The 12,501-nt window shown below is 29.6% G+C and overlaps 2 protein-coding genes across 3 annotated transcripts; one reads left to right on the top strand and one right to left on the bottom strand.

Annotated features, from left to right (window-relative positions):
- Window positions 1-70: 70 nt before the first annotated feature.
- LOC123294987 (uronyl 2-sulfotransferase-like) lies at window positions 71-6,432 on the bottom strand. The gene is made up of 6 exons (XM_044876176.1): window positions 6,423-6,432; window positions 4,016-4,287; window positions 1,948-2,105; window positions 1,448-1,639; window positions 854-1,020; window positions 71-603 (listed from the first exon to the last, which is right to left on the bottom strand). The coding sequence occupies exons 1-6, from the start codon at window positions 6,430-6,432 to the stop codon at window positions 440-442; spliced, it is 963 nt and encodes a 320-aa protein (XP_044732111.1). The 3' UTR covers window positions 71-439.
- Window positions 6,433-6,680: 248 nt separating this feature from the next.
- Window positions 6,681-11,676, top strand: LOC123296900 (protein kintoun). Of its 2 annotated transcripts, none has more exons than XM_044878600.1 (5): window positions 6,681-7,069; window positions 7,898-8,831; window positions 9,188-10,046; window positions 10,722-11,134; window positions 11,534-11,676. In XM_044878600.1, exons 1-4 carry the CDS (start codon window positions 6,758-6,760, stop codon window positions 11,128-11,130), a joined length of 2,514 nt encoding a protein of 837 aa, XP_044734535.1. In that variant the 5' UTR covers window positions 6,681-6,757; the 3' UTR covers window positions 11,131-11,134; window positions 11,534-11,676. The 2 variants fall into 2 exon arrangements, with proteins under 2 accessions (XP_044734535.1, XP_044734534.1); XM_044878599.1 differs by having other exon boundaries at window positions 6,682-7,069; window positions 10,722-11,163; window positions 11,540-11,676.
- The last annotated feature ends 825 nt before the right edge of the window (window positions 11,677-12,501 follow it).

The raw sequence follows: 12,501 nt of genomic DNA, 5'->3' as shown, positions 1-12,501 counted from the left end.
AATGTATGAATTATTAATTATATTTATTACAAGTATAGCTTACAATAAATAAATCATTTTGACTCGAATTATATTCTTTTATATATCTACACTGTACAAAAAATTATCTAGTATTCAGAAACAGCAAGATCGCGGGCTGTCGAAGCGACATCTTGGGTTTTCTATTTGCGATCACCCATTCTACGATAAGTTTATAAATCCTCCATAGTCCGCAAAGCGGAACAAATACCAAAGAAACTTTCTACACTACTGGGAAATAATTTGTAGAGGTGAATGAAAAATGGGAAAATTCAGTGCTGGAGAAAAGTGTACATTGATTTGCTTTTCTGGCTTCGGTCTCATCTCCAATATTACGTTGGCTACTAGTTGAACTAGTAGTTTTTCCTTTCCATACCTCAAATAGGATGCTTAGAATTATTATTTATGATGCCTGACTGATTTAGTGGTTGTTATGTTCTCCAGTAATGAATTTGATTTGTTGAAATAATCGTGCTTGTATCCAATAATAAAAATCATACTCCATGCTTAACGATTCCTTTAAATATTTTTTGACATCGTCATCAACATCCATTGGTTTTTTACGATTTTTATTGTAATGTGGTTCTGAAAACAAAAATAACTATTACAATTTTTTCATGATAATTTTAAAGTTACAATTTTCGTTTCTATTTTGAAAAGTTCTTTTAAAACTGCCTGCAACTTTAAAATTATCATGAAAAATAAAAACTAAAAACAGTTTTATTATAAAACTTATATGTGATAGTTCCATTAATGTCAGTATCCGTTCGGGGCTCAAATTATTAAATTTTCTGCCCGTACTCGAAAACTATTACCTAGTCATCTTATTACTTACTCATGAGTTCATCAAAATATACTTTTTGTATTCCTTTGAAAAAGTATGGTAATTTCGATTCTAAAATTCGTAATGTTGAATTTAATTCTTCGAGAACACCAACGACTGGATAATATCTTTCAACATTATTTTTTGCTCTTTGCAATGCCCATTCGTTATTTAATATTCTGTAATACAATTTTTCGTCAATTAATAATAATTTTCTCAATGCTACATCGCCCAGTAACACTTGAATGTGTTAAACTTAGCGAAAATTACAAATATCAAATCTGGGAGGTTTTCGAGATTGATCAAAAGTCACACCTTACTTTTAATACTCTTACTTACCTTACTTACTCTTTTGATCTTAATTTCCCCTTCAATTTCTATATTTTTACAGGTATGATCAAAACTGATATGCAATTCTAAAGGGAAAATTCGCTAATCTACCCTTTCTAATTTCAATAACGAAAGAAATATTCGAAATTCATCCATATTATCTCGAAAACGTTGCCAGTTCTCGTACCAAAAATAAGTATTCAAGAGGCAGAAAATTATTTTAGAATAGAAAGAATAGTAGAAAAATTAAGTTTATTCTGTATATGGCCTTCTTACCTACACTCAGGATCTTGACCACAAAAATATGGTATAGTAAGATCATATGGTTTTCCTGAAATGAAATGACATTCTGGATCTCCAGCGACAATACATTCTTCAAGAGTTTTTTGATATTTGGATGGTTCTCTATGTGGTGCATAAATTAAATCTGGATTGTTTTTATTTGGTTTTCTTTGATTATAATAAAATCTATAAAAATATATTTATTAATTAGGAATAATTAGAAAGCTTTAACCGCAACGCAGTCCTTTAAACTTTCTCAAGTATCTGAATCAATATTATTTAATATTATCATTTCCGATGATTTTCATCAACATAACAGAGACTCTAGAAATTTTGCAGTGGCCTCTTGGACCGTAAATGGAACGGTTCATGTTTAAGTTGGCTTAAAAAATTAGTAAATAGGCAACTTGCATTGCATATCTGTTATACACTAAAGAATGATACCTATAAGTAACTATTTTTTATCTATGCCTATAAGTAATAAATAATAATACCTAGAAATAATTTTCTGCACAGGATCACGAATTAAATTAATATAGGTTGGTGACTGTTTATCGAATGATGTAAAATTTACAAAATAAATATGTCGATCGAAGGTCATTGGAACTGCATATGTTTTTATATAGTTTGTTACTTCGTCTACAAAATTTTCCTGAAAAAGAAAATTATCATCTAGAACTTTGTTTAAAATTTTGTTCATTTTCATATGTCCAAGCTAGGTGTGGGCACATCTCTCATTGTACGGAAAAAAGGCGATGCTTAGTCTATGTACTATAATGTCAATGGAACAAATACATTAATGATCAGTTAGTTTTTTGAAAATTCCTAAGTTTTTTTTCTAGAATTTAAAAACTTGTTAGAAACATGTTAATGATTTGAACTTTAATTAAGATTATCTCGAGTTAGAGATAATCAATCGATTTCAACTTTTTATGGTAAGTGTATTATAATATCCTTAAAAGTATAAATTTAGAATTTTCTGACACTAAGCCCATAGCGAGACAACAATCTTAATATTTATCTGACGACTAAAGAGAAAGTATAGTTGTATTGTAGAATGTAGTAGATAATATGTTCCTATTCTGTAAATACAACATGCTGTGTTGTTTTGCAGAGTTGGTACTAAACGGAGTAAAGTATGTAAAAATCAATGAGTAAGTAAATTTTAATTCTCTGTTAGAAAAATAAAGTTTTCTTCCTGAAATTCGTAATAAGTAATTATGCACAAAAATTAAAATTGATTGCAACAACTCATTGACGTTAGATATAGACTGAGTTTCAAACGATTTTAAACGCGCCAACAACTGAGGTAATTGCTTAGGTCAAATCATTGTAGATTCGTAAGTTTTTTTTTTAAATCAAAAAGCGAAAAAGTTCATGAAAATCACAATGTTTTATGTAAAACATTTTGTGATATGAAAATTTAACATTCAATGTATGTGTTTTTATGGCTTAGGCGAACTAAAAACCAAAATCCGTTTACCGTATTTCAACATACATACTCATCAACGATAAGTGTCACACTATTAATTTAGAAAATTATTAATAACACATCTGTACAATCTGCAAAATGTAAACAAGCAAATAATGGGAACCAGTTTATTTTAATTAGTTTTCAATATTTTATAAAAATGTGATTAATATTAAGAATTGCAAGTTGCCATCCGTATTCCAGAATTTTTTGTTTAAACACTCTAATATAGTCAGAAAAATTGAGAGTAAACAAAATTTTGCTTCAGAAATTAAATAAGTAACTTGGAAAAAAACTTAAAACTTTAGAAAAACTGTGTTTTTTATTTTTTTTATTTTAATTTTTTAATAATTTATAGACAAGATAAAAATAATCCATTCAACAACCTGGTAATCTAAATTGGAATTATTGAAAACGGACCCACTTCCTGTTTTAAATAATATGAATTATTATCGCCAATTGGCAGGATTGCAACTCCCAGTTAGCAATACTAAAATGATAGGTACATATGAAAAAGTTTCGTTACTCACTTTTATGAGCCCAATAAAATACTAAGTAAGTATTTTAATTATTATTTAATGAAAAACATTATTAACTAACCGTGACTGTAATCATTGGGTCTATAAATGTCTTGAACATCCAATGATTAATGTACAATATCCGATGTCCCAAGTTATAAGACCTAGGAATTTTAGTACAGCTTAGATTTTCTCGCCAAAACTCGTAGGAAATATTTTAAAAAATGATTCAATATACTTTATTAAACATCGTTTCCCATCGGCAACCTGCAATCTTACGTTCAGGAGCATAAGCATATAGAATCGATAAAAAAGATTTGCGTAAAATTTTTCTCTCCAGTTCAAATTGGATATTAATTTTTCTATTGTCCATAAGACAGCGCTTTGTGCAAATCCGATCCTGCTACAATAAGGCGATTGTGATAATGGCACTAAAATTTTCACTGATTATTAGTGAAAAAACGAAACTCTTTTATGCTTATACGAGACTAACTTGGCCCATTTTTTCAACAAGTTTTCCCGCCACATAATAAAATAAGTAATAAATAAATAATTTAAAAAAGATTTTATTACCTGTTCTAAACGTGTTAATAAACGTTTATTAGCATCATTTAATAATCGCACATGCCGAAAATTATTGTGACCTTGTAACCATTGTATTAACATTACTAACATCTCTGATCCAGTCTTTGGTATACGATTAAAGAATATAATATGATCACTTAACTCTGGAACGGATCCTAATTCTAATAATGATTTTGTAACATAACGTTTTTGATTTGATACACTACTACTTCTATACGTTGTTGAGGAACTATAAAAATCACTATCAGTGATATTATTATCTATTTTTATTAATTTGATATATAAAAGACAAAAAATAAATAGAATAATTATTATAAATATTAACAATCGAAACCATTTATCGTATAAGCGATACATTTTTATTTAAACACTTAACTTTAAAATGTAACTTAAGTTATTACGTATCTACATTATTAATTTACTTAACATAAGTACAGAGTTCTTTACATATCAAACAATTCTGTGAAAGTAAAAATGTGTAATTTCCAAGGTATCAATGAAAGTTCATAATATTCTCTTCTGCTGTGTAGAATGTCCTACCTCAAAAGATGAATCAGAGTTAATTATGAATTTTAGTCTAACAGCTGACAGCCCAAAAAAAAAATACGTATATTACTCAGGCTAAAATTAATGAAATAATTTTGTTAAACAAAAACCGTTCGAAAAGACTTTCCCAAAAAAAACGAGTGTATTGTAATTTTAAGGGTGGATTCTGTTAGAACTTGAGTAAAATATTCGATGTATACCATAGTTTTTGCAATATGAAATCTAAAAATTAAGAGAAAATATCTTATAGAAGAAATAACACATAAGTAACAACTTCTATTTGAAACATTTTTCCCTAAACATAACTGTTAACTCGTGAGGGCGCAAATTAGGCTAGAATTATTGCATAGTATGTATACAGATGTTGTATATGCTTTAAATTTATACGTTACATATATTATGTATGTGTTTTCTTTGTTTATAGCATATACTATGCCCATTGAGGAAGTGAGAAGATACTCTTATTACTTTGTGTGGAAGAGTGACTCTCTTTCTTTACTACTTTTACATGACGTAAAAAAACAATCGATAGCGTATTCAATACTGTCTATACATGGTGTTTTAACAATTAATTCAGTCAATCGTTTGTTTTCACTAGTTCTACTATTCTAAAGATGCAAACTTAATTTTTTGCGGATATGGCATGATTTGAATTTTTGTAAGCACATTCGACAATTGACTGATGTAAAAGACAGAAAGAAAAGTCCGGTAATCGGTAGCTTTGTGAATGTTTTGATGTTGTAAAAATTTCGTAATATTTTGGGGCTGACAGCTTTGTGACTATATTATTATTGTAATAAGACATCATAGGGTACAAGCAATTCTTTTGTTTATAAAAATGTTAGTATGTCAAATTCTTTTTATTTAATTATTTACTATGTTTTGTAACAATAATGAATAAAATAGATTGTATTGTTACAAATTTTGTGTCTCAAACATAACACATTAGTTTGTCGTTTATGTTTTATATATTATAGAACATTTCTAAGCGACTTATTGCAGCGGCTATTACTCCTAGACCATGAGACTCATTTCGTATTTATGTTTGTAGCTATGTTATTAATTAACTAGTCGATTATTATTTTGAGACAAAAATTTCAAAGTAAAAGTTTTTCATTTCCAAAGTTTTCTGATAGCAATCTTGTCCGTTTCGTAAATTAATTGAATTATGGGCAATGATTTCACATTCATGTAAAAACAATTGCATATACTATTAAAAAAATACAAAAATTTTAAAGTAGGTCACAGTAGTTGAAAGACCTCTGACTGTTATTATTATTATTATTATTGTATATTATTCAAGTATACGTGATAAAGGAAAACCACTTTATATAGATGAAAATTTGGAAAAGTGCCAAGTTATATACGTGTATAAATGCTACAGGAAGGTCAATACTAATCTTACGTAACGTATTCGTGGTGACTAAATATATATTTTGGTATAATAAAAAACAAAACATTGTATTTAATTGGTTAAACCGGCTCCAAATACCACGTGTTACTTGCACCAGATATGTATGTTCGGTCGATATCGTCTTTTCTCGATTGTTCTATACATTTTATATCACATAAGTGTTCAGTTTACGTATTATCTAGAGGGTTTTTAGAAGACGTTACTTTTTGCATTTTACGGTCAAAATAATCAAAAAATCTCTTTATTCACTGAACTCTAGAGGATTTAACTTGATATCGGAAGTCGGCAGAAACTCTTCGATACATTAACTCTCAGATCAAATATGGAGAGATGGCAACCCTATGCATATCAAATTGAGACAACTTGTAATTATGATTTGGAGGCAACTATACATTTTTGTTTTGTTTAGAATTATTTCAAGGAACGATCACGTACCCGTCCCCATTATGGCTTTCTTGTTATCATTTCCATGGTAACTTATATAGAATAGATAAAAATAGACCAATGACTTTTCAAACAAATCTTGCAAACAATTATCATTATTATTAAAAATTAATTGTAGATGAATTTATGCCCTCAGGACAAAAATAAAGACAGACGCCTATGAGAACGTGGAATAGAGTTTTGTCGTATTTTGTCGTATTTGTTTGTATTTGTAAGTGCGCGTTGAGAGCTTTTTTTCAATCAACGTTCAAGTTAACTCTCCGTCTCTATTTTATTTACGTACAACTCTTGAAAAAGATACAGCTGATAGTGAATTGAATTGTGTAATGGCCGATCATCGTAGAGAACGATTTTCTGATTTAGATATAACGAAAGATGAATTAAATACGATTGGTGAAGCATTAAAAGATAAAGAATTTGTGAATTTATTACAAGATTATTATCAAGAGATTACCGATCCCGAAAATATTAAAACCTATCAAAATGAAATGATACAATTGGAGAAAGAGAGAGGAATAGATTGTACATTTATAAATCCAGAAGCAGGATATGTGATCAAAAGTAGTGTTGACGGAAATCGTAAAGCATTTATAAATGTATGTTACAATGAAAATGTTGGCAAACCATCAAATGAACCGGTTAGTTTTCTAGAAAAATTACTTTCTAGTTTATACCCCTACGAAAAACATGTGTACTTAAAGAAAACCGAAAAGTTATCAAAATAAGAATGATATTTGTATTCGGTTTTTGACGTATTTTAGCAAAATAACCATCAAATCAATATTTTTTAATTTTGTTTAGGTTTGATTAAAAACAAATTGTATTAAATTCATTTTCCGAGATATTTTACTGAAAAAATAGTCTAAAAATATAAACTCAGTTGCTTTTTTAATCAAATATTTGATCAAAACTACTCGATAGTCGTTTTTGTTGAAAATAAAATTTTAACCTAAAAAGCGATTTTTTTAAATACCGAAAGCTTAATTTAACCCAAAAATCGTTTAGAAATGTCTAAAATGTAAGATCCGATTAGTTTTGAATCAAAAATTTGATCAAAACCACTCAATAATCGTTAATTTTGTCAATATCAAATTTTCATCAAAGATCTTTTTAACGCTTTTATCTATAAAACGGTGAGATTTAGGACAAAATGTCCTAACAGCACAAAAAATGCTTAGAATGGTTCAAAATATAAGATCCAATTGGTTTTTTCTTGCTATTTCGATGATTTTCTAGCACGATTGGCTATTACGAACTTGTAAGCGTACTTATGCGAGTTAATTTAAAGACCACACTTTCTGACCAAAATCACTTTTTTCTACAGTTTGCGACCGGTCCCGTAAAAACTAAAGTTGTAATTTTAAATTCCGACCTATTGGTCATTTTCTGTTTTCTTACCTCGATTAAATACTGAAGTAATTTTTGAAATATTTGCGTTTAAATAATCTTATTTTTACCATAACCAGGTACGTTTAGAAAATGGTCAGATAGGCCGAAACTGGCAAATTCCACACTTATTATCACCACCACGGGATGATTTTAGTAAAAACGATACAAAAACAACAATCTGTACTGTGTACGATGTTGTTTTTCATCCGCACACAATGCATTTAGCTGCAAAATTTCCCGAATTTCGTAACATGGTTACAAATACTGCATTGGATTCAGTGGAAAATAAATTTAATATAAAATTAGATCGAAACAATTTAAAATATCCAAAAATGAAATTTAAAGGAAATGTTGCCGGTCGTAATCCTGTTATACGAAAACGTAATGAAAATTATGGAAAAATTGAGGATGATATTCTTGAACAAATGTATCCACATCCATTTAATCAATCTGAACCATCGAAAACAGAACAAAAACCGGCAAAAACGATGAAAAAAACTCAAGAAGATGTGAATTCAATTTATACAACACCGAAATATTCGATTAAACAACTTTCAGAAGTCGATCTTCAAGATTATCGTCATAATATGACATGTAAATTTAATGCTACGATTCCAAATGAATTAATTGTGGAAATCGATCTACCATTATTAAATTCCACAGCCGATACTCAATTAGATGTAACAGAAAAATCGATTTCGTTAATCAGTGAAACACCAGCCAAGTACAAATTACAAATTCAATTGCCATATTGTGTGAATGAAGATATTGGAAATGCGAAATTTGATAAATTAAAGAGACGTTTAATTGTTACGTTGCCCGTGAAAAGGAAAACGGAACCAGTTTGTATGAAGTTTGCACGTGAAGATAGTGGAGTTGATAGTGATCAAGAGGATTCATCATCGACATCACCACCAAATGAATTAATTTGTGAGCTGTCATCCGAAGAAAATGTTCCGGTGAATAATAGTGCTAAAAAAATGGAAACGGAATCTATACTTCAAGTGGCAGGTATTTAAAAATATCACATAATGAGATAGAAAAATGTTATAAAAACTTTATTTTTGGATATGTATCTGATGCAACTGGATCCCTAGCACCTAGACTAAGGGGTCTTCTGTACAGACCCTACAAGTGGGATCATCAAAGACACCCATGTTATTTTTTTTTTTAAATAAAAATTGTTCTCATTTGAAAAATTTAATGATTACGAAGAAAATATTAATTTTAATTTCACTATTCCAAAACGAAATAGTTTGTAGAGTGGAAAACGTATCACAACATATCCAAAAAGAAGCTTTTATGACCTTTATCTTGAGATAAACGTGATTTTTTTTTATTGGAATCTAAAATAGAATCTCTTTTAGGTGTAAAAGAAAATGTGTCAGTGATTAGTGATCCAAAAGTGGAAACAGAATTAAGGACTAATCCATTTTTAGAAACGGATAAAGAATACATTTTTCCCGAATATACTTACAATATATACAAGAATACCTTAGCATTTACTTTACACGTTAAAAATGTCGATCCAATTTCGGTTGCGAAAATATTTATTACAAACGGTGTACAAATAAAATTTTCTTCAATAAGTTCCGGTTTTTATCCCGTGTTATATGCATTCTGTGTTCAATTTCCTGTCACATTTCAAGAAAATGATGTTACAATAGAAACATGGGACAATAATGTCATTGTACAAATTCCATTCGAGAAAGATTTCGTTCAAAAATCATTTTTTATTGGTCTAAATGATTCAATGCTTGAAGAAGTGACGCTGAAGTCGATAGTTCCTAATCCTAATGAAGTACAAAGTGAAGAATTAACCGTTAAAACGGTTTATTCAGATGATGAAGTCACTGTTGAAGTAACTTCTTCGTCTTTACCCAAAAACATTGATAGTAAATTTGCTGAAATGCAAATTACAGAAGAATACAATCAACGAAAAAAATTAGAAAAAATGCATTCGTATTCAGAATCAAGTGGTGATGAATTAAGTGTTAGTCAAAGTCCTTTAAAAAGTAAAGGAATTTTAAAATATAAACGTTCAACATCGCGTACAATTAATCGTAGTGTATCGGAATCAAGTATTGATGATATGACGTGGCCGAATTCTTTGGATAATTACCATTTAGGATCGGATTCATGTATTCCAGAGGAAAAAGAACAATGTGATAATAGTTATAAGAAAACCGTACGATTTAATGATCATGTCAGCAAACAAATATTCAGGTAAAATAACATAATACTTTTAGTGTGTATCAAGCGGAAGTGATGGCTATTCACGAGGTGTCCTGGGATGGGACACACTTTAAACCATAGGGTCCGTTGTGATACTGTTAATCCATGAACCATTTGGAGCTGTTTAAGAACAGCAGGAGGGCTTTGACGTCGACTGACTTTAGGTCGAAGAGGTCGTCAAAGAGAGGCTGACTCAAGTAAGTCCACCTCCTCATGACAAGAGCTGGACAGTGACAGAAAAGATGAGACATTGTCTCCTCCTCGTCTTCACTGTGACAGCTCCTGCAGTAGTCGTGATACACTGCCAGGCCTAAGCGTTCAGCATGCAACTAGGATGCCGCCCAGCCAGTGTCCTGTGATAGCCGCAACAACTTTGCGAACAGAGGCCCTTGGAATTGATATGAGAATTTCGGAACGCCTGCGATTGTACTCAGACCATATCTGTCTTGTAGTACCACAAGTACGTTCTTCCCTCCATCCTTTTAGGGTTATAATCGCCAAAATTTGAAATTTTCATGGTTTTTTTTTCCGATTTTTGACAAAGTTGCGTTCGTTGCTTGAGGTCACAAACTTGAATTATTCATTGGGACAGCATCATAAACAAGTCTAGATTTTTTAAACCGAAATTTCTGTGATTACATTAACAAAAAAAATATTGACTTTCAGATTAAATTCAAGTATTCTTGGACAAAAAAAGAAAAATCAACGTAAAAACCGTAACAAAAAGCGTACAAATGATCGTCGTCATAGTGAAAGTGAATTATCAGAGAATGAAGATAAAAAAGATCAATTTCGTAAGAAGCCAATATTCACAAATAAAGATCGTCAACGTCCACACAGTGAAAGTGAATTATCTGAGACTGAACACAAAGAGCATTATTTTAATAAGAAATCAGCATTGAAGAATCCAATCAATAAGAAGGAGATGTTGAATCGACAACGTTCAGATTCTGGTGTTGGCAGTGATACAGACAATAATAAAGAACAACAAAAGACACCAGCAGCACACAAAGTAAAAACATCTCCATCAAATATTGAATTCCAAAGCGATCTTATATTTGATATCGATATGTAGATTTAGATTACACTACGTAATGGTTTTCTTCAGGTATTTATTTATTTTTTAGCCATCAAATTTTTCAATTAAGGTTGTTATAAAGGTAAAAGGTTGGTCTCATTGTCCCTAGCACTCCGTCCCATGCAAAATACATAGAATGAAGCATCTGCTGCCTACTTTAAATAAACACATATTTACCCCGAATATACTTACCATATACCCCGACTATACTTACATATTTACCCCGACGACTTCTAAATTACTTATCATAATTTGACGAATGAGGTATCGCTAAAAGTGTCTTGATCGCCCGCTGGTTATAAACAATGTGGCGTTACATTAAATTAAATTTTTTCATAACAACCTTAACACTTATACGTTATAATAATAATATTATAATTGTTTTTTTTTCGGTTTTATGTTTCAGAATTGTTTGGATACAAATTCATTTCGAATAATTGCTGTACTATTCCCAATCTATTATAATAAAATTACGAATAGAATTCAAATAATTTTGGTTTGTGTTCCATATTAGCAATGCACTTGAATGTTTATTATTTAGAACCTGTGAATGTTTTTTTTTTTTGGATCTTTAGAAGATCCAATCAAATAAATTGTAATAATATTAATTTTATTTAATTTTGGTGCATAGTTTATAGTAAAATAATCTATATATTGATCTATTTAATGATCTACGAATAATGAAAACTAATTATTAAAAACATATTTTTCAATTTGTTATATTTAAAAAGAAAAATCAATTTTCTAGTTTTGTATGTATTTTATGTATTTACAATAGAGAATACTAAATAAATTATTGTTGCACTATTAATTTAATTCTGTGTCTTTATTTTATTGATAAATGATTAGTAATCTTATTAGTATAAATTTTTAACCGACTTCAAACAAAAACGGAGGAGTTTATCAATTCGACTGTATTTTTTTTAATGTTTGTTACCTTAGAACTTTTGACTGGGTGAACCAATTTTGATGATTCTTTATCTGTTTGAAAGATGGTGCTTCCTGTGTGGTCCCATTTCATTTTAGTCTAGTTCTGACAACGGCATCCATGAGAAAACCATAAAAGTCATAAATTTGCAGCAAGTATGCACGACAATAGGACGAATAACTCAATATAAGGCCAACGGATTTCGATAATTTTTGCATTGTAAATTAAATGTACCATTGTTAATGGCTGTATAGCAGTAGCTAAAGCCAGTTTTAAATGAAAAAAAAAAATTATAATTTTTCTTTATCATTTTCATACATTTTAATGCTCCCCAAAAAAATTTATTTGTTATTTTCTAAAAAATAATTTAAAAAAAATCTCTTATCAGTTTACATCACCTTGAAAGTCAAGGTCAAATTCAAGGTTTTCATAAGATATTC

This window comes from Chrysoperla carnea, chromosome 3 (assembly GCF_905475395.1).
Source record: "Chrysoperla carnea chromosome 3, inChrCarn1.1, whole genome shotgun sequence".
Lineage (NCBI taxonomy): Eukaryota > Metazoa > Arthropoda > Insecta > Neuroptera > Chrysopidae > Chrysoperla > Chrysoperla carnea.
The sequence above is the reverse complement of the archived record's forward strand: the minus strand, read 5'-3'. Positions and strand labels throughout refer to the sequence as shown.